Source organism: Rhinichthys klamathensis, unplaced genomic scaffold, assembly GCF_029890125.1.
Source record: "Rhinichthys klamathensis goyatoka isolate OS25496 unplaced genomic scaffold, OSU_Roscu_1.1 h1tg000191l_1, whole genome shotgun sequence".
Taxonomy (NCBI): Eukaryota; Metazoa; Chordata; class Actinopteri; order Cypriniformes; family Leuciscidae; genus Rhinichthys; species Rhinichthys klamathensis.
In genome coordinates, this window is record NW_026606717.1 from 9364113 (window position 1) to 9387992 (window position 23880).

Sequence of the window (23880 nt, forward strand, 5' to 3'; positions counted from 1 at the left end):
GTTATTTTCAGCAATCAGTACAATCACATGTAATAAAAAATCTAACTTTATCATTATGAAGATAAACAAATAAGATGTATTTTATTAGGCCTACTCACTATCAAGCTAGCATATTGATATTGGTAAAGTTTAAAATATATATTTATTGATTCGGTAACGAGCTAGTTATCGATAAGGCAAAGCTAAAAACAGGTTGCATGATACACGTTTTTCCATTGCCATCATTTACACTGTGATGAAGATGAATTTCGTGTAACATTCATAACATATATGGTGTTCTGCATGTAAGAGTTTCCATGATGAAAGCATTGTTGACTCTGATGAGGACTACACAGAGACAAGTACCGCATCGTCAGCTCGAGGACAGATCCGGGGTCGAGGGCGAAGCAGAGGAGGTCGTCACAAGGCGTCACTTTTCAGCCCCTTGAGGTCTCTCAGTTCTCGCCATCGCTGGAAAGCCACGCCGATATTGACACGCGTTTTATTTCGTTGTTTATCCAAAGACTTTTTGTTCATTACCTTTTCTAGTAACGTTACGGTCTTCCTTTTTTGCCTGGTTTGCCTTCGCGAACTGCATATGTGAATTTTGATTGGTCTTTCTCTGCCATTGTTTTGCTATTCCTAGGTTCCGTGCCTCTTGAATTCCTCAAATCAAACGGATACGCGCAAGTGGGCAGGTCCTGTGTGGCAAAAGGGTGGTTGCCATGGTTGCGAGAGACTGACAGTCGCCTAAGCCAATCCTTTGTTTCGTCCCGGATGGAAATAATGAGCTGTGTTTAGTGCAGATTAAACGGTCTAGAGTCACTCGATTTGTATACTCTTTTTATCAGAGTACTTACATTTTAATTATGCATTGATATATACAGAAAGTTTAAACAAATTTGGAAAAAAGTTTTTTTTATAAAATTCCGACCTACAATACCTTTAATCCATATTTTATGTAATGCTAACGTAAATGTGCATTGTTCTAAAAAAGGGGCATCATCCCCAACCTTCAATGTATACTTTTATTTCACAAGGATGCATTAAATTGATCAGTGAAGTGAGAGTAAAGACTTTTATATAGCATATGGATAAAGATAATAAGTGCCTCTATAATGTAGTTGCAGCAAGGGCTAATGTACCCATGTCCCAAACATGTTTCTAGAATCATGCAAAGATGGCAGCCTCCAGGACTGCATGTACAAGCTGAAAAACTGCCAATGAGATGGAAGGGAATGTTAATGATAGCATCCAGGTTGCTTTGCAAATTCATAAATGATCCTGGTATACGTTTTTCATTGCTTCAACCAGTTATCCAAACTACGCATCTGAATTGAGCAAACTCCACATGAATCATCAGTGGCATGCATTATCAGGACCCGATTTCCCAATACAGACAGATGAGCTTTACCAGACGTCCTCAAACATGCAGTGTTTCTGAAAACCGGGATGTTCAGTCCTCCGTTCAGATGCGTGTTAGGTTTGTGAGATGTTTCCCGTTCAGCTTGTGGTCCCGTGAGAAGCCTGGCTGCACTGGTTCACAGGGTCCCTGGAGACTCCAGGCTTTTGAAGAGGGTTGAGCTGCGAGACCAAGCTCAAACCATCCAGCAGCCTCTGAGGGATCACTGACGTTTGAGGAGAACGCTGGGATGACACTCTGATGCCCCTGCTGTGAAGATTTCGGCTGTTTTGGCAAGGAGAAAGAGACAGACAGACGGGAGTTCTAGAACTTTAGCACACGTTACCACCTGGTATTATGCATCTTACAGTAGGTTGATTGCTCAGACGTCCCGGTTTCACAACATGTGTCCTGACATGACAAGTACAGTATATCCTGGTTCCTGTGGTTATAGGCTCACTGAGGTTTTTTCTTTGAAATTGAACATGTCAGTCTAGCCATTGTCTCTGCTATTGTTTGCAGATGGTTTGTCATTTTCGCAATAAGCAGCTTCTGAAGAAATGCGTATTCAAAGATGAGCAGGATTAAGCCGGTCAAGTTCTTTCCATAATGCGGTACATTATGTAAAGAAGTAAAAAGAGTAAAGTGACATTACAAAACATATTCAGTCCACTTACTAATTGCATCTTAAAGGGATAGTTCAGCCAAAAATGAAAATTCTGTCATAATTTACTCAACATTATGTTGTTCCAAACCTGTATTCGTTTTTTTTTCTTTTTCTGTTGAACACAAAAGAAGATATTTTGAAGAATGTTGGTAACCAGACAGTTGACATAATTAAGAGAGAATACATGACATTTTTACTTTTAAAAATTCTTTAATTTAAAAAAAGAGCATTTAGTATTCATTTATGAAATGACCATTTTGTCCTAAACTCAACAGTCAGCTTCTCCATATTAATTTATTCCTCCGGCTTAAGTCTAGTCCCAGACTAAAATGCATGTTTGAGCTGTTTTAACTGAAAGCAACTTGCACTGGCATATATATTTCAAGATGCACACCAGTAATGTTTTTTTCTAAGGCATGTTTATAAAAGTTACTTAAATGTCCTAATTGAACTAAGGCCTAACCCTGTCTGTGAAACCAGGCCTTTGTTTATTAAATTGTTGTATAGAAACGAAATCACACTTAAAGGGATAGTTCACCCAAAAATAAAAATTATCCCATGATTTACTCATCCTCAAGCCATCCTAGGTGTATATGACTTTCTTCTTTCAGACTAATACAATCATAAAAGTAATCCATACGGCTCCAGGGGGAAGCGAAGCAATTAAGCAATGTGTTTTTGTAAGAAAAATCCATATTTATAACTTTATACTCTATAATCCCTGGCTTCCGGTAACGTCTGTCTGCGTGTTCACAAGAGAGTCGAGTTCCGGCGTATGACGTAGGATGTAGGAGTAACGTAATCTTAGGTGAGAGTAGACGGCTCTCGCAGTTCAAACAAAAATGGCTGGGCAACAAACTCAAGATCCTCCCACATTTCTCCTTAAAAATTCTCTTTTTAGACTTTTAATTCATCACCGGTGTTTTGTTTTGCTCTATCCTCTGCGCTTCCACGTTCATCGATACATCACTCTTTCGCCAGAACTCGACATGCATGGAAGCTACAGTTTATAAAGTTATAAATATGGATATTTTTCTCACAAAAAGCATTTTGCTTCGCTTCAGAAGGCCTTTTATTAACCTCCTGGAGCCACATGGATTACTTTTATAATGGATAGATGCGCTTTTTAGAGGCTCTACTCACTCCCATTATTAAGCTTAGAAAAGCCAGAATATTTTTTATTATTACTCCGATTGTGTTTGGGTGAAAGAAGAAAATCATATACACCAAGGATGGCTTGAGGGTGAGTATGAATATTTTTTAGGGTGAACTAACCCTTTGAAGGTGCAGTATGTAATATTGACTAGTGGTTGAAATGGGTACTGCAGTCATAATTAAAAATATTGTAGAGAGTCATTTCTCCGACCCCCTCCTCCTCAGACTTAACCCTCTGGGGACCAAGGTGTTTTTGGGGTCCTTGAGATGTTTTGACATGCCCTGACATTTGTGCTTTTTTCAGTTGCTTATAAACATATTAATGGCACAGGTGAAATTACACTCTATTTAGCACAAACAGGGCTACAATAATATGTGAGCAACATGTATGTACATGTTTGTATTTTTGAGAGAATATTGTTTATGCATGGTTATTGAAAAAACTAAAAATTTAAGTTTCTGAAATAAAGCCACAAAACACATACTAAATATGTGTCCACAAGACTTTTGACTAATGGAAGTTGTGGCCTAGAGTTTTTGCTTCAAAATTAACTGAAAAACATCCTTTATAATCATTCACATAACACAATAGATTCTTTTAAATTGTGAAAAACATTTTTTGTTAGCCAAGGCAATATGCGAATGGGCGTGTGAACGGCCCAACCCCATTGTGAATAATTAGGTGGTTGAGAAGACAAAGACCCCGCATATTAATGAGCCTTTCATTCAGGTGTGTCACATAAGAAAGAATGCAAGGACAATATACACACACACACACATACATACATATACATATATATAAAATCAAAATATAAATGAAAGTCAAAAGCACATTTTTAGTCATACCTGGAAACAAATCCTGTTCAAATAGGTTATATGGGCCATTCTACAGAATTCGTTCAAAGTTAGAGTTGGAAACATCTTGAAAAGAAAATTGTCTTTTTCCATAAATGTCTTAGTAGGCCAATACATTTTATCATACATATTTCAAAGTTAAGGATTCATTATTTTGATATAGTTTGCATTGGATCAAACACTATTCTTAGTTGATTAGTTTATTGACAAAACATACTATATATTTAACATATGAGCAGAAACTGCTAACAAAAGCTTATTTGATGTCTATTTTAGAGTTAAAACTTTATAATCTATCCAAAACTAGTCACACACACACACACACACACACACACACAGAAACATGATTCAAATTTAAACAGTAGGCTATTTTTGCGTTTACAGACACTAACGTTATTATATATCGCGATTAGAACAAAGCACAAGAATAAAAACACTTACAGCTCAGCTCGCTCCTCGAAGTGAAAATAAACCAGCACTTGTTCTGAGGTAAGTAAATGTCCCAGGATTATTCCTCACAGGTCTCTTCCGCGCAAGACGACAGTACATTAATCTGACTAAATATAGTGTGTTTACAGAGTTTATGTGGGCGTTTACACGTCTCAATGTGTTGCTTCAGATCATTAGTGTTTGAATAGCGCGCGCTCTCCGTGGGCGTGTCACATTAGCGGAATAATGAGATGCGAGAACGATAATGAGAACGGCTGTCACCTCTCTCTTTTTATATAGATTACATAAACAGAGAATATTTATTTTAGTTTTAAATTAGATAATTTAAAAGTACAAACTTAAATGATCATAAACATATATTGCTCATGTCTGGGTGAATAGTATTCGCTGAGTTTTGTTTAAGTTTAGAGACGTGCTCCAGAAAAAAAGTTCACGGACACGGAGAAGCAGAACGCACACCCTGTTTATTTTCTTTACTTTACAAAAGCACAATACTTTATTTCGATTGTAGGTGGGCACATAAAAAAGTAGACATTTAACAGTTTATTTTTTAATATGTCTTAACTCTGTATGACCAGAAATGATGGAGTAGTTTAAGTCTATTTTTCTGCTATGTGAAAAAAATCTGCCAAAACGCACCGGTGCGTTTGCCATCCCCAGAGGGTTAAGGCACACGTGGGTTGCCAGATTGAGGACATGCAAAAGGAATGAGAGCAATTGAAAATAGAAAGCATCGCGATGAGCCTTATACTGTAAACGCATCTCCAATATTAATCTGCATTTTAATATCCTCTTGTCATAGAGCTTTTTAGGAGAATGCCATAGTATTTAATTTGGAATGCATGGCTTCAATACGTTGTGTTTTCCGCTGGCAACCCGGGGTGTCGAAATTCTACTGGGTAAAATGGCAGTTGGCGGGATCACAGAGACCAAAACACCAAAAAGACATTCAAAACAGAACGCACATTTCAGAGTAGAATAACTGGCTGTACCATTGTTTCTCAGAGAAACAGGGATTTGAATTTAGCATGTTTCTTAAATCTCTGCTAATATTATGATATTTTTGTGCTTTAGCAAAGTAATAAAATTAGATACAGCACCTTTAAAATTACGCTGTTGTACTGTATATTAACATGGCTGGGTTTCTTGAGGCCTTGTGCAGAAAGCTTGCATGGATAATTTGGTTCAGTTCATTTCAAGAAGTTATTTAACTATGCAGCAAATGTGTTTATTGGATAGCCAACAGTTATTAAATGATGACACTCAGTTATCAAGACATTTTTTATTTACATACTTTTCTGCCCTCTGCCCATGTACCTTAGTCAAATAGGATAAGTTTGACCCACTTTAGAGGTGGTTGATATGATCAATTTAATTCAAACTAAACAAAGGAAATGTGTTTTAATATTTAGAAATTCTCCTAATATATGATTAATTTTTTTAATTCACATCCTGGTTATAGAAGAAGAGAAGAAAACATTGGAGAAGAAAACACAAAACACTAAAAGAAGAAGTAAAAGCTTTTAGTTTCTTGTTTTCAGGGACAAGTCATTTAATAATGATTGCTGACAGGGCTATTTCTAAAAAACTTGATGATACAGTAAATTTCACTTGTATTGAGGAACTGTCTAGATTAATCGTGGGTGAAGAAATGTTATTTCATTTTGTCCAGTCTGCAGCAGGGGTGTTTTCTCCTAGGAGGCAGTGTCACCTCAAACTGGCATGAGAAAAATAATCAAAAGTTCAAAAATGAAACCAACCATATATTATGAAACATGAGATGAAAAAGGCCAACAGGGACACCTATAATGTTTCAAAGTGAAGCTTAATAATTAGTCAAATGACAGATTGTATTAAAGGATTAGTTCACACAAAAATGAAAATTCTGTCATCATGTACTCAAGTTGTTCCAAACTTTTATGAATTTCTTTCTTCTGTTGAAACCAAAAGAAGAATTTTTTCAATAATGTCGGTAACCAAACAATTGATGGGCACCATTGACTTCCATCAACTGTTTGGTTACAGACATTCTTCAAAATATCTTTTGTGTTCAGCATAAGAAAGAAATTCATACAGTAATTAATGTTATATGGTTTTAACAAACAATACAGTTATTTAAAAATACAAATATATTACATTAGTTAGGGTTATTGATAAAAGCATGTTATACAGTGTTCATATGCTTTTACAAATTAAGACTGTAATAATTCAGCAAATTTTAAACATGAATTTCCATTAGACTGCAAAATCCGAGAGCAAGACAAGGTTTCTCATTTGAGAAGTCCACCACAAGCCTGTGAAATTACATCTCCTCTTAACTGCTATTTAATGGAGATCGTTATATTATCACATGCATAAAGGTCAAGAGGGTCATTATTGAAAAAGTAAGAGCCTTTCATCGGAAGTTATCACCAAAACTTCAAAAGTTAGTAGAAAACTAATAACATTTTCGCTTCATTTTGGCTGCTACCGTATACTATTAAGCCACAAATGGGCTTTCTAATAAAATCTCAAAATATATGCTGTACTGAAGTTAGAGAATTTGCTCTTTGTCATTACATTGGACTTTTTCAATCAAAGCACCCGAGACACTTCTATTACACTTTCACGCTACATTTAACGCCTTGACTTTTGGTTAACAGGTCCTGATAGCGTTACTAGATGAGCTCAAGTTTCATTTGACCTTAGAAAACTTACTGTTAACAATAGGTGGAGACTTATATTGTCTTAGTTAAGGTATCTTTGGGTTTTCAAACCAGGTTCTGAAGTCATTCACATTTCACAAGGGAATCATATTTCCTTAGGTACATTTATATTTATACATTAAATTTTACCAGTTCATGCACTCCCTGGGAATCAAAGCCATGACCTTGGTGTTACTCGTAGCGCATGCTACTTTTCGAGCTACAGGAATGCCCAAGGTAACTTGAGTCATTATTTGATCAATGCATCATTGTCTATGTCCCCATCTGGCTTTTTACACATATACCTTCATGAATAATAAAACAAGAATATCCTAGGCACTGTTATATATCCATCTGTTTGTGACCTCTTGTGAAATAAGAATGTTATCCCGTTGTACAAGACACCAAAATCTGGTTGATCTGTGTGTCTAGAGAGCAATGCCTCAACAAAAAAAAGACAGATTCTGACTGGTACTTTCAAGCCTTAGTCCAGTCAAGACAGTTTACTACTTTGAGGAGTTCTTCAGACTCACAACAGAGATAGCAGGAAAGAATAGCGTCTACCTTTGACCAGAGGCTTCTCTGTGAATAAATTCTCTACTCGGTCAATTTTGCAGCGTATACTATCCCCTGACTCAACAGTGCACCGAGATGGGAATTAATTGAGCGGTTTTGGAGGACACAACCTAGAAGATCCGACTTTCTAGTGCTTGTATTAGATGAAATCAATACTTGGACAACTACAGCTTTAGAGTTTGTGACAGTGTGAGAGTCGACCGTTGTTTCATTTGCTCCACATTTGTTTTCTTCCTTGCACTTTTACATTTAACTGAGGGACGAGTTTAAATGATATCGATAGAGAGGTTGAAAGTTTCTGTTTTTAACAAGGAGGACTTCTGCAAGGAGAAATCGCTCCCCATACGTGTCAGACCCGCTTGCAGGGGTGTGAAGTGTCAAATTACAAATACTCACGTTACTGTAATTGAGCAGTTTTTATCAGAAATCTTTACTTTTTACTTGTGTACATTTTAAGGTATATAAATGGTGTAAGCTATGCCATAACCATAAACTAGTGCTGGATAACTGTCAAAGCCAAGCAGCCAAACCCTAACCCCTTAGTATAACACAACAAGAAACAAGTATAACTGAACAAGTAATCAGTGTTGGGCAGTAATGCGTTACTAGTAAGGTGTTACAGTAATGCAGTAGTGTAACTAGGTACTAACAAGGTTTCAGTAAATATTACAGTTACCATCCATAAAATAGCTCGTTACAACATTGTTTTTGTTGTCTCAACCCTTACTGATTTGAAATCCAACAATCCAATCATTCCTAGATTCGTTTTCATAGTCTCCAAGACTATTGCGTGCATGTGACGTTACCATTGCAGCAAGCTATAGCTTGGCAAATAGAAAGGCTTATATTAAGCAGCTGGAAACATTGACATTACTTTGATTTTGTCAGAAGAAATGATGACAAGAACACTGTTGTCAAATGTAGGCTGTGACATTACCTTACTCTGGCATTACATGGCTTGCCAATCCACATCCCTTTGATCCCAATATACATTATACCCACCTATTGTACATTTTCTAGAAAACACCAAAAAAAGACTTTTCTTATGACCTTACGTGAATTCTTTTGAAAACATACATCATGAAATACAACGTTCTGTCATGAAACTCTAGATGGCACAGGCTAATAGGTCCACAACTCAAACTGCTTGCAATCATATCATTCTCTATAGGGCACAGCTGATTGGTTCCTGCTGTATCGGTAGCCAATGAGCTCGCTGCTCAACCTTCAAATAGTTGGTTAGCATTTGCAGCACTCTTTCAGAAACCTTCCCCAGCTCCACTTGTATAGATTTGCTATAGGTAATTCATCTACGCTATATTGTACAGACCCAGCATGACTTACTTGCTCACAACAGTGTGTTGTGTATGTATTGGCAGTAGCAGGTCCCGTACATGCTCTGTAGCAGCAGCGTAGCAGATCTATTCCGTCAACTTCGAAAGTTGTCATGACAGAAATATAATTGTATCTGGGTAACAGGTAAATTAGTTACAATTAGCATCAAGCTACACATGAAAATTTATATACTATGCTTCTACTCAAAACTCACTGTAAATCCCGATCGAGTGTTTGTAATAACTTCCGATCGCGATCTAATGTGGATTTTGGTCATATGATGAGGCAGAAATATGTTGGTTGTAGCATTTTTAAATAAGCTAATCCTTACACCTGCTTAGCATATTTTAATGTGAACATCCTTTATTCTTATAAAAATAGCCCAAATCACATGCTGTCGTAATTGTGTGTTTATTAGCTTCATGTTTCATGTGTAGAAACATTTCTCTGGGTTAGTACACGGAACAGAACACAAGAAGTGTAGTGGAACTTTGTCATGGAAGAGACAGGGCGGATTATGTGGATTATGGACAACCAGTGGAACCTCAGATGGATAAATAATTGTACAAATTTTCAAATAATTATTATTTTGATTGTTTGATATTTTAGTAATTGTTTTATTTTATTTTTTATTGTTCACTTTTATTTATCTATATGTTTGTATATGTCTATTGCTTTGGCAATATTGTGCTATTGTACACATTCATGCCAATAAAGCTGAATTGAATTGAATTGAATTGAATTATGAACACGTAATAAGAGTGATGTGCAGCGAATGATCTTGGTCATAACAGTGATCACACAAGTGCTGTTCATGTGTATTAAATTGTGTAACAAGTGCTGCATCTGAAATCACTTTCTATATAGTAGGTATTTGGTTTGAAACTTACTTTGCAACCATTAAAAAGTATGTTTTATATAGTATGAATGAAATTTGGACGCACTACATCCGAATAGTGTAACGAATAGTGAAACAAATTGCTGTTGCCAAGTAATAAGTAAAGTAATTATATTCGTTTTAAAAGTAATGTAATGAGTAATAAGTATTAAATTAATTTATTTGAGTAGCGAGCCTAAAACTCCAAGTAATGAAAGAATGAACACAAACATCCTGAAACACATGACTTTAGTTTGCTTAACAACACTGTTCAGCTGGGGTTTGTAATCACTATACAATGAAGTGCATTTATTACTGCAACGTAAAGTGATCACTGAAGTCCTATTTAAAAGTCTCAAAGTGCTTTCACTTGGTGTGAAGCGATGGTGTGAAAGAGACAAATGTGAGAAGGATGGAGAAAACCGCACCTTTAATCATGTTTTATTCCAGAGCGAACAGAGAGCTGAGGGAGAGACCAGAATTAATTATTGCTGGGAAAAGACATGCCAGCGAGGATGAACAATTAAATCCTAAGGGAATGCAGCTGAGTCAAGTGAGACGTTCTGTACTGTAGGGTTTGTTTACACACGCATACATGAGCATATTAGGGTGCCGACCCGATGACTAGTATGGCATATTTGCAGCTTACAAATGAAGAACTTCTGCTTTGCGGCTAGAGCTCCCCAAATGGAAACGATCTGTGAGTCGTTGCGCAATTTGCTGTTGACCCACTGGACCCACCAATCAAATCGTTGCTTTTTCCACCAGAAACTGTACATAAGTTGCTTCAATTATTCACATTTATCATACATCCCATCTTTTCCAATGATTGCACAAGTACTGCAGGAATTCAGAGCTGGTTTGGACTATATAGAACCAATCAATGGGTGTTGAGAAAGATCATGTGGTCTTGTTGAATTGATTTCATGCACTAAGTCATGGCAAGCGAAGTTTGGTTTTTAATGAATGCATAGATTTCCTTTACCATATCATTATACCAACACCGCAAACCCCAAGGTCCACCATGTCATCTGTTTTGCATGTAAAAACACATACTGCTTGAATAAATCTTTATCAGAGCAAAGATAACTGCATAAGACTCTAAATAATTAATGCAGTGTATGCCAGAGAAGGGTACTTTTAATTATATTAGCCTCTGTTACTTCACATACTGTTCCATATCAGGGTGAAAATAATGAGCGTTTTTTCCCATAACATCTGTCCTGTGAGTGTAACCTTTCCCCTGAGCAAATCGCTGCACAACACAAAAGAGTGATTTACCGCATAAAGAAAATATACAATGAAGGATTTTCACTGTCGCTTGCCAATCAGATTCATAGTGGGCAAAAATGGTGTTGCTAATGTGAACCAGATGACTGTAAAGCAATCCTTTACAGGCGTCCATGGAATTCCACAGGAACGTAATAATCCTAGAAATTCACAAGTGGATTTTTGTATGTCAGTCAACAATGTAGTGCACTTCACGGATAGATTTCATGCATATTTATGATAATTATCATAATGTTGAATAGTTAAAAAAAAAAATTCTCACAATTTGGAAAAACAAACATTAATGTAGGTATCAGTATCAGTATTGGTATCGATTTTAAACGTGTAATAAATAATGTATATTTATGGCTTGTGTAATTAATTAGTTAATATTATATTATGTATTTTAAACATGTTAAATAATATACATTAAAATATTGTCAACTCACATGTATGTATACATATAGTCTACGAATGCAAAAAAAAAATGCAAAGAGTTCACACAGTGACCTAAATATTCAGTGGATTTGGTTTGTGTGTGTCAATCAACAATGCCAGTTCATGATTTTTCATAGAAAGAACCCTGACAGTTCCCTCTATGAAAGAATCATGAACTACTGTTTCATCCCGAAAACAGTCATGCAGAACTCCATGTTTAGTCGTGAGGAAGAAAGCTGACGATAAGACATTGCTAATTATACTTCACTGTTGAGATGAATGCGCATTTGAAGTTTCAACATTTGCAATCTGACCTAAGTTTCTGCAAACAGTGATAGTACTCTGCCGTTCCACTTGTGGGGAAGAGTTCAAAGGAGGGAGGCAGGATGTCTTTTTAGCCATCTGACAAGTCCCACTGATTATTTTCACTACAAGGCCATGCAATTTTTAAGCTGTGGTTTAAAGTTTAAAAAGGCAGATGGGTAGGAAACGACAGCAAAAAATAAACAAAGATGGCAGAATCTGTTGCTCATGTTGGGTATTTGGTATGTTAACACAGAATTGAATTATGCCTGACATATGGCAGCAGAGCATCTGTGCCAGTAACATGCCATGATCCGGACTGCCAGAAGCTCAACATATTCTCTAGGGCAGGAAGAATCTGCCTGGGTCAGTTTATGTGTTCATGTGCTGTTTGCTCTGGCAACAGGAAGTACTGTAGTACAGGCAGCTGCTTTGTAGACCCAAAACCTGGAAACGAATGAGTCATTTTAAACAATGGGTTTTTAGAATGTCATTTTTTTTTTGTAGTAAAATTACCTTCACGTTTTGTTCTACAACATAGATTTCACATAGTGGAATCTTACATGTGAATGGGTTTCATGACAAAACAGCCATACATATAGGCCTATGTATGGCTGTACATATCTTCCACAATAATAAATAATAATACTGACATTAAACAATTACAAATAATAACAATAAAAGAAGAAAAATACAAATTATATATAAATATACACTGCCCAGCCCAAAAAAAGGTCGCTGTTTGGATTTAAATATGCATATGCTTAAGAGTATATGATTGGATCATTATTGCAGTGATTATTATGTTTCTAGCATGTTATATGTCTGGCAACAGTTCTTCTAACCCTAATTGATGGAGTGTGTAGCTTTTCATTTCTTAAACAAGCATGTAGGAAGACTCATCACGGCCATATTCCAGGATGACAATGTCAGGATTAAATTCTTAAATTGTGAAAGAATGGTCGGGAGGGAGCATGAAGGATCATTTTCACACATGAGTCCAGACCTTAAATTCATTGAAAGTCTTTGGGATGTGTTTGAGTACACTTTACACTGACTCTTGCATTGTCAATTCAAGATCTTGACCAAACATTTATGCATCTCTTGATGAAAATAACATCACAACATTTGCCTATTTAAATCCAAACAGCGACTTTTTTTGGCCAGGCAGTGTATACACATAAATTAGCTCATTTATGTAAATGTGCCTTTAAATGTTAACGTTTTTAAAAAGAAATGAAGCACACACGTGGATGTTTGTTAATGTTTGCAACTTAATATTTGAAGTGTGACTGTGGTTTATTTTATAGAACAAAAAGCAAGTGTCTCTTCAAGTAATGTGATCGGAATTGAATCACTGCAATAAATCATATTCTTAATCAAAACATTTTTAATGGGAAGCAAAATTAAATACACATTAAAATTAAATACACATCTTACTGCATTAGGAATTGTTTTCATATTTTAAACAAATATCTCTATATTTAGTCAGAGTTATGCTTAAAACAAGAAAGAAAACTAAATATCTTATGCAATTTTGCTCACAAAAACAAAATCTTAATATATGGATAATTAAATATTTGTGGTGTACAACAAGACAAAAATATGAATTAAGAAAATGACACTGTGTAACTAGAACCCATTGCGATTAAGAGTTCCAATTTGGAAGACGACCTAAGAATGAATCCACTGATCAGCATTACAAGAAAATTCTCTCTTTCAACATTTATGTCTAATTATAAATGTCATCCTTTGTAAGTACACAGTGAGAACTTCGATTATTCAATAAATACGAGGACACTGTGAAAAGCCAATCACGACAGATTGTACAGATCTGTTTATTGAGAACCAAATTGTTTGTTTGGAATCAAAGAGTCAACCCCAAAAGAGCTGACAGTATGAAATATAGAAAACAGAGAAGTTCTCCTGTGAAACGGGAAGTCATGGTAAAGCCAAAACGGCTGGAGAAAAAGCAAAGATAAAGAAAAAAGGGGACAGTCCTTGCACAGTTCCCTACCCTTCATTAAAAGAGACATCCAAACGTAATATTTATCTTCGCGTCCTTCTTAGAAATGATTGTGTATGACTGGTGACCATCCAGATGCACGACTAACTTTATCTTAGAGATGAGGAGGGGTGGTGACGCTTAACCCGAAGTAGATGCTATTTCCTTTTCAGGCTCCTCTGACCCCTAACTTAGGAGGAAAAAAAAGTTTTCTCCCCCTTTCCTTTTCACTCTCCCACTTTCTTTCTCTCTCTCTCTCTCTCTTACACAATCTCATTTTAGAGGGTGTCTGCAAACTACATGCAGACTTTTTGCATCAAGTGTCAGGCTAGCAAGAAGAAACCTCCTTCTCTCTGGGCTCCCAGCTGGACTCAGAGGATTCACCGCGCTCAGATGGAGTGAAAAGCGACTGGACAGCTTGGGAAAGCGTATGGATATGGCACACACGGTGAAAACTCCACTCAGGAGGTCTTTTAGCGAGCACGTGAAGGATTCCACTAACAAGGCTTGGGATACATTTTGGAAGAGTGCACGTGAGAAGCGGCTCTCAGGTAAAGAGATTGTGGGTTACTCTGTTGTGGTCGACAGACCGCCTTGGTGGTCCATTGACGTTCTTGCTGTATGATTTTCTCAGTGAACTTTGCATAACCGAGGTGTAATGACAAGCTAAACGTTTGTTTAAGCATACCAGGAGTGCGCATTGGGAATTCTCCGGTTTCAAGGGTTTATACTCCAGCTAAATATGTATTTTAAGAGGTTGTTATATGAAGCTGTGCCTTCAGGTAGAGTTTGATACACTTCACCTGTCTCATCATCTGTATCATCCACTTAACTTCTCAAAGTTGTCAGTGATGATGGCTTTCCAAATGTCTAAAATGGTTTGAAACGTTTCTTTTAACTCTGTGATTGAAAAAAAACAACCCTGACATGTTAACACGAGCCAGTTAATTGCTCGGATATCCACATCTCTGGCACCCAAGAGCATGAAAGGCACCGCAGGAAATGGCCTTTGGTCGATAAGAGGTCTAAATCTTCCTTGATAGTTTTTCTATCTCTAAGTCTTTCTCGTGGGGCCTCCTCTCGCTCAAGGGTGGGGATTTCTGTCCGTCATACATTACAAGCCTGTCCTAATATTTACGCCCTGACCCAGCTTGTCATAACTCGGTGTAAACACGGTCGCACGCGCATAGATCACGATGTGCATCCAAGGATCCGTGTTGGCCAGATGCGGCCCATAAACGCGCGAGAACTCCGAAAAACGACATTAGCGGGAGAAAAGCTTTCTTAAAGCCAATTAAAACAGATTATTGCCAAACACTAACGCACCCCAATTAAATGCGGCACGGCGCCAGGGACTCGCGTTTTTTGTGCAACTTCGCACGACATCACGGCCAAGTAAAATACAATGCGGCACTTGCAAGAATGATGGTCTGGCATCTGGAGTAAACATCTGGCCGGGAAAGATTGGAGCTTTTATCGATGTGGGCTGATGTGTGAGGTATTGCGGTATCTGGGTTACGTCAAAGTCGGAATACACGCGAGTTCCTGCGCAGCAAAAACAGTGATAATTGCTTTACCTTCTTTTCTATTGTATTGCTTCACTTATTTTTTACCTGAGGTTTACACTGAACAGATTGTGCTCGCCATTCACGGTCAGCTCTTGTTTCACCCATGCCAAGAGGCATTACCTCATCGCAGGAACCGGAGCCACGTGTTTTTTGTGTGCCTGTCAGAGCAGTTGTTTGCGTGTGTGAACGATAGAGGAACTGTGTATAAAGAGTTCTAAGCTCCATTATGATGCAGAGCAGACCTGTTAGCTCCAGAGATTACTGTGAGAAAGCCTCACCAGATGTTGCAATCTTGAAAAAAAAAAAAAGGAAAAGAAAGAAGATGGGGTGGTGGTGGGGGTGTAGAAGAGAAACATACACAGCTGGAAAAAAAAGGAAGGAAATGGGGTCAGATTCCACATTTTCCTAAGCTACAATAACAGAATCTCTGAAAAAAAATAAGTTCTTCTTTTTACCACAGCCATGAATATTTTGCAAGTCGCTTTGAGGAATTGTTTGATTTTGAAACATCGCATATGGGAAATCATTGTTCTTCTGAATTCCTGATTTGAAAATGTCATGATTATTTTAACAGACCCTTCTAAAACATAATTTGGAATATTCTGGGATTAAATTTGTTTCAGACATGATGAAGCGACAAGTGATTTTGGAGTGGAAGCAGCATCACACAAGCGCAAAATTTTGGTTACCATTACCACTGTAGAAATATTATTCAATGACATGTTTATTACACATCATTCATTTATTCTCCCACCAAAACTATGCATCAATTGGGAGGGGTATCAAGTGTTCTCAAAATGACAGCCACCATGCAGAATAAAACTGTTTTAATCTTATGGAAGCCTATTTCCATCAATACACCAATGTATTAGATGAAGTATAAAGTAAACATTTTAACTTTTTTGAAAATGTTACGATTTTGAGATAAAAAAAATACAACAAGTTGTAGATATGAACAAGAAATGTGAGATATAAATATAGGAAGTCACAATTACAGGAAATAAATTCACAGTTGTGAAACAAGTCACAATTTTGAGAAATAAATTCTCAATTATGAGATTATAAATCACAATTAATATTTATTTTCTCTGAGGAAGTAATGAGCTTCCCCATCAAATCACAACACCTTTTTTTTTTTACGCCCACATTTGAATTTACTATATCATTTTCAGAACCGGAATTCTTTTGAGTCTGTTAATGTTTTTCACAAGTGGCTTTGCTGGAATAACTGCAGGGCATCAGTAAGACTATAAATTCCACTGACTTGTTTTTTAGAACCTTTGCAGGTCTCCATTTCATAGGCTTTACCTAATACGCACATGTTTCAAAGTATTAAAACATATTTTATAGCATCTTATATGTAGCAGATTATTAAAGGTTTAGTTCACCTGAAAAAAAAAAAAAGTATGCCACCGTTTACTCACCCTCACGTTGTTCTAAACCTGTATGAGTTTCTTACTTCTGTTGACCACAAATGAAGATATTTTGAAGAATGTTGTTAACCAGACAGTTGACGGCACCTATTGACTTCCATAGTATTATTATTTTTTCCCCACTATGGAAGTCAATGGCTACCGTCAACTGTCTGGTTAACAGCATTCTTCAAAATATCTTCTTTTGTGTTCAACAGAAGTAAGAAACTCGTACAGATTTGGGAAAACTTGAGGGTGAGTAAATGACGATATCATTTACATTTTTTAATGGACTATTACTTTAAGAAAGACTAACATAAACAACAGAAGTCAGCTGACTTCTCTAGGAACTAAAAATACAGAAGAACAGTCAGGAAGAAGTTGAGCTAAGTTCTGGGGTATCAGAATGATCACTTCTTAACACTGGCTGCCCTGTATTAAACCAAACATTGAACAATCGATCGCATCTGTCAGCAATTTACCATAAAAAATGCAAATAGCTGATTAGAGTAACAGATTTACGCGTGGACCTCTCTATAAATTGGGCTCAAAGGTTAGGTGGGCATGAGGTAGGCGTTCACACACCCTCATAACCATATATAATCTGGCTTCTCATTGCTGGCCAAGGCTCATTAAACCAGCTGCAACTCAGATTTACTGCTCAGTCTCCCTCTATTGTCCCATGTGACCAGGGGTTCATTGGACATCGGATGTGTTGGAATTTGTGCTGCTCCGGTCAATGGCCGTCTGTACAACTGTTAAATGAATGAATGAATGGTCTGTGCTAAATGATCATAGTTCATTTTGACAAAGACTTTTTTCTAAATGCAGAATTACAATGCACAGAGTGTTATAACCCCTCAATCGATTAATTCATTAAATAAATGGTTTATTAAATTAATAATTTTATTTAATCCATCAATCCATCAACCCATCCATCCATCCATCAATCCATCAACCCATCCATCAATCCATCAACCCATCCATGAATCCATCAACCCATCCATCCATCAATCTATCAATCCATCAACCCATCCATCAATCCATCGACCCATCAACCATCAATCCATCAACCCATCCATCCATCAATCCATCAACCCATCCATCCATGAATCCATCAACCCATCCATCCATCAATCTATCAATCCATCAACCCATCCATCAATCCATCGACCCATAAACCATCAATCCATCAACCCATCCATCCATCAATCCATCAATCCATCAACCCATCCATCCATCAATCCATCCATCCATCCATCAACCCATCCATCCATCAATCCATCAATCCATCCATCCATCAACCCATCCATCCATCAATCCATCAACCCATCCATCCATCAATCCATCCATCCATCAACCCATCCATCCATCAATCCATCCATCCATCCATCCATCCATCCATCAATCCATCAATCCATCCATCCATCAACCCATCCATCCATCAATCCATCAATCAATCATCCATCCATCCATCCATCCAGAACCAGGATGTCTGGGAACCTGGAAAAATACTGACAAACCGGTAACACTTTACAATAAGGTTCATTAGTTAACATTAGTTATTGTATTAACTAACATGAACTAGCAATGAGCAATTATACATGTGTTAGTTAATCTTATAAAATAAAATACAGCTATTCCAGCCCGTTCTCATCCTTTGGCGTCATATAGGTGACGCTATATGACAAAACGTCGAAATACTACGCACATGGCACCCTTTAGCGTGAATATAACACGCGAACCCAAGGCGTCATAAAGTTGACTGGCATCCTTTAGCGTGAATATGAGACGCAGACCCTACCCCACACCTAAACCTACCCATCACTTCGCGTGTTATATTCACGCTAAAGGGTGCCATGTGCGTAGTATTTCGACGTTTTGTCAGGCGTCACCTATATGACGCCAAAGGATGAGAATGCGTTGGCTATTCATTGTTTGTTCATGTTAGTTCACAGTGCATTAACTAATGTTAACAAATACAACCTTTGATTTTAATAATGTATTAGTAAATGTTGAAATTAACATCAACTAAAAAGTAATTAATGCTGTAGAAGTATTGTTCATTCTTAGTTCACGTTAACTAAGGTGGTTAACTATGTTAACTAATGAACCGTATTGTAAAGTGTCACCGATAAACCAATTCAAATTTGCTCAAAGTTATATTTGAACACTACTTGGGCCAATAATCGAAGGGTGCATGCCTTAAAACTTCTGCATTCAGTGGTTCGAGAAGCATGTTTCCTGTTTTTCATAACTCGTCAGTCGTATATTATTGCCTCAAGACTCTAACAAGACATTTATGCTACATTTTATGAAAACAAGACCAATGCTGAGGATCGGTTTCCAACTTGAAAAAAGCAATACTGTTAATACAATAATATGTTTGCTAATAAAACATTTGAGAATACTGTGCTACCCCACAACTCATAAATTAAAGTTAACATGCTTAATGGGCGCTTAAAGAACTGACCTCTGTAACTGCCGAAATGTCCTCCATATGACTCTCAGGGCACCGTTTATGACTTTTCTCTCTCTAATGACCTCATTTTCCTCCCCTTAAAGCGTTTTCAAAAAAGATAGTCTCTTCAGCTTTCCTTCATGTTTATCCAGTTCTAAAGGATCATCTGGAATTATGGCCTAATCAAAAGTCTCTTCCCTGAAGGAAGGATCCAGATCCTTCATTACCTTTGATGATGCATAAAATTGTCATCTCTCAGTGCTTGCACAGCCAAGGCAACTGTCTCTACAGCCCCACAAGTTATTAAATCAATACTTTTCAGCTCCACTCACCACTGAGAACATGCAAAATGACCGTCACAAATAAGAGTCTCGCAACGTCAAGTCCGACTTAACAATGAAATGAAAAATATTCCTGCGTAAAGTGCTTCCTTTAATATCCCTTGCCACTTGAAGACTATTTTTATGGAAATTACAGTGCCATGTTGAGATCATGTAAAGCTCTTTAGATGAATAGAAATGGTCATGTGAACTTGATCCTTTTGACGCACACCCTTGACTTTATGAGATCATCTGACCATGAAAACACAACTTTCTCAAAGTAAACAATGAGCAAATCAGAATAAACAGCTTACATTAGCCATGTAGGAGTCAGTCAAACAGACTAGCCATGAGAGTGCACTGAAATTGAATGGCACTTTCCACAAACGTGACTTTTTAACAACCATATCACAAAGCACACAAGCACAAATCCCATGTTTTTTTTATTTTATATATATATATAAAATCATCCATCGGTATACTCCTTTTGGCCTGTCTCACCTCAGAGGTCTTGTCCTTTTTGACTGTAACCAAAAATAAAAATCATTCAACAATGTCATTCTTTTCAATCGCATTGTCAAAATGTAGTACAGTTTTGAAACATTTGAATTTATATTCAAAATAAAAGAAACGTCATTTTAATGACCAAACATTCTGAGTGCAGCCCTATTGATGCATCCTTTTTGTTTACACACAAAAAGGATAATTTCTTAAAATTCTGGATTGCAGGAAGTGACAGTAAATAATCTCATTCTATTTTACTAATATTGTTGTGTTGAGATTTCATCGCTATGTACTGTATGAATGTCAAAATGTTTATTTTATAGAAAATTAGTTTATCAGTAATTACAAACAAACATTTGGTCCACTTAAATCTCTAACCCTGTTCCCTTTAAAATATATTGTCTATTTAATTTGAATGTTTGTTTAATGTTTATCACTATAACATTACAAAGCAATAAATCAATTCCTTATTAAAAAAAAGTTTGACTTCTTATTCAGATATATTCAGAAATGTTCAGATTTCTAAAGGTTAAGCACAAGTTTTTTCAGGCTGTATTATTATTACATAGTAAAAAGAGCTGGCTGATCTTCAAAATAATGGCTCCTTTTCTTTACATTAAAATAGCGACAGCAACATCTAAACCTTAACTTTCACTGTAAACGATCAATACGGTCCCAATCCCAAACTTTTATTACAGAGACATCCAAAAGAGAGCAGAACAAGCTAACTTTTCAGGTTTTTCAGCTGAAGTTCCAAGTTGGGAATCAAGGCTTTAGCATAATTTGAGACCAGAGCTTTATCATTGAGATTACTGGAAGCTGAAAGTTTTGTCTCTTGTTTCAGGGCCACTGTTCTATTCTGGTTCAAAAGCCTGATAAGTAGCAGTCTTCTAAGACTTACAGAGGTTTGCGTCATTGGTATGAGTTCCAAAGGTGCAGGTTGCCTAATGGTTTTTCACACTGCAATCTGCACAGTGTCTTCTATAGTGTCACTTGGCAAGCATGTCTGTTATTAAAGGCCTGAGCTTCAGTGTCTTTCGCTTAAGCACGGAGAGTGTCATAACCTTAAATGGCTAGACACCGTCTGGGAGATATCCAAGAGCCTAGTTTCTGTGTAGACTGTTAACCTTCAACAATTTCCTCAAACTTTGTCTGTCTACTTCCTGCATCCACTTACAAAAACAAAATATTAAGCCTGATTCTTATATCAGTATATTCTACAGATGCTCTCTTAAGAAATAAAACTACCCCATTGTTTTGTTTTGTTTTTTTGGAGCTTATATAACTTTTATAGTGCCTTGTATTTATTCAACAGGGCTACAGGGCCCACTCGTAGTTTTCGTTATGTCTTCTACTGATTGCTGATAACAGAATGTTAGACATCTAATCCCCATCGGTTCCTGAAGAACAACCAATTCGGAGACCAATTCATCTGCATGCCGGGCCGCATGTGGCGGGTGACAATAAAGGAGGAGCCGTTGAAACGGAATCATTGGCGCTTCCCAACGCCTCCTATTAGTTTTGATCTCAATCTAGTTTCACGCACAGCTGGAGAGAGATCGCAGATTATTTCCAGTAGACTCATGAAAAGTAGAAAGATAGAATCGCTTGATTATATTCTAATACTGGGCTTTGTGTGAACCCTGAAGCACTGTTGTGTGTGCAGAATGAACATGCAAACAGGAAGTGACAGTTGCGTGTTGAGCTCCTGAGCCACTAATGCATACTTCCACTTTTGGGACCCAGAGAATATGTGAAACATGGCGTGTTTGTTATCTTGGGGAGTTTCACATAATACGTGAAATGGATTAACAGTATAATCTGGTTAGTGAGTAAAATAAGTCAAGTATATCTATAAAATAACCTTCTGTTTATTGGTGATTTACTAATACTGTAAATCCGTAAAATTCATACAATCATGGCACATTTATTTACAGCAGTGGGAGTTGAGAAGAAGGGCCTGAAACTGATGAAAAAAAATATTTTTTCAAAACAATGGTCGGTGAAAGGAATTGTTTGTTGTTGAAAGTCAACCTGTGGTTATATATATATTATAAGTATACAGTAATAAAGTACTTTCAAATCATTAACAAACTAGTTTAAAGTTATTTAACATATTGTAGTATCTGTGCTGGGATACTAGCACAGATACTACATTAATATATTAATTAGGTTATAAACGGTGAGTTCTTCATTCATTGTCACTGTAATTAACCAAATTATTATTGTATAATTAGTGCTACTATTAATATTGTTGAAATATATATATATTTAGGGGTAGGGTTAGTGTAAGGGGATAGAATATACCAGCCCGTTCTCATCCTTTGGCGTCATACATGTGACGCTTTGTATATTTCGTTGAAATCTTACGCACATGGCATCCTTTAGCATCAATATGAGACGCAGAACCCAAGGCGTCATAACCGTACCCTAACCCAGACCTAAACCTACCCATAACAGTGCGTGTTATATTGACGCTAAAGGATGCCATGTGCGTAAGATTTCGAAGAAATGTCATATGGCGTCACCTATATGACGCCAAAGGATGAGAATGCGTTGAATATACAGTGTGTACAGTATAAAAACCATTACGCCTATGGAGTGTTCCCATAAACTGCCTCTGTGTGTGTGTGTGTATTTGTAAGCCTTTAAGGGAACACTGAATATGAATGCAATTAATGTGCAATGAAGGTTGGTTTAAAGCACTTAATTACCGTAATAACATTTTCCCATTTCCCTTGACCTAATCTAAAGTGAGAACTATTTACTCATAATAACCAATTCAAAAATTCCTTTAAAGCTAATTAAACACAGTTTAATGAATGAAGACCTCACTATTTGGATATAACCTATTAATTAACAATGTAGAGACTACAATATATAAACTATGAACTATAAAGTAAGTCTGTTAATAATTTGTAAGTACTTTATCACTTATAAAGTGTCACCAAATGTAGGAATAGAGGCACATTTTTCCTACGTTGTATTGAACAGTTCTCAGGCCGAACATGAGCTTTGTGTCTCTGGTGAATAAACGGAACAGCAGACCATATTCATGGAAAGCACTGGAAATCATTTAAGCGTTACAAATAGAGAGCAGTAGCTTGGTGTCGTGCCTTCCACTGCCAAAATGATGCTGTATCACAGCATGTCTATCTGTGTTTCCTCAGCCTTGAGTGTGTGTGTGTGTGTGTGAGTGTGTGTTTGTATTAAATCACAGCACCAGTAGGGTGAATGAACCTGCTGATTTACAGTACAGGTCCGTAATGACTAGAGCTCACAAGATACGCCAACAAACTCTCATCAAATCTGTCTTTTAAAACCTTTGTTTGTGGGCTCAGGTGTGAGTGTGTGTGTGTGTGTGTGTTTGTTTGCGAGCCCTATTTGCCCTTCATGGGTCTCAGGTTAGATGTCTCTGTCAACAGCGTCTAGACACCCAGTCGGACAAACAATAAAAACCCTATTGTGTGTCCAGCCTCTGTGAATGAGGATGCAATGGTCAAGAACTACAGCACTCACACACTACTAGTGTGACACTGTGTGTATCCGCTTATTGATGTCACACAGTCTTCAGACAACAGATGAAATGTCTCGCTCATACTCTTCACGCCTTTCTCCCG

At 37.0% G+C, this 23880-nt stretch overlaps 1 protein-coding gene across 1 annotated transcript in view; it reads left to right on the plus strand.

The window, feature by feature from the left end:
• Positions 1-14097: 14097 nt before the first annotated feature.
• The window catches only part of si:dkeyp-23e4.3 (rho GTPase-activating protein 7), a 56963-nt gene continuing 47180 nt past the window's right edge, over positions 14098-23880 (plus strand). The window contains exon 1 of the mRNA XM_056262312.1: positions 14098-14546. Coding sequence (XP_056118287.1) covers positions 14426-14546 — 121 coding nt within the window. The 5' untranslated portion in view covers positions 14098-14425. The remainder of the gene's footprint in view (positions 14547-23880) is intronic.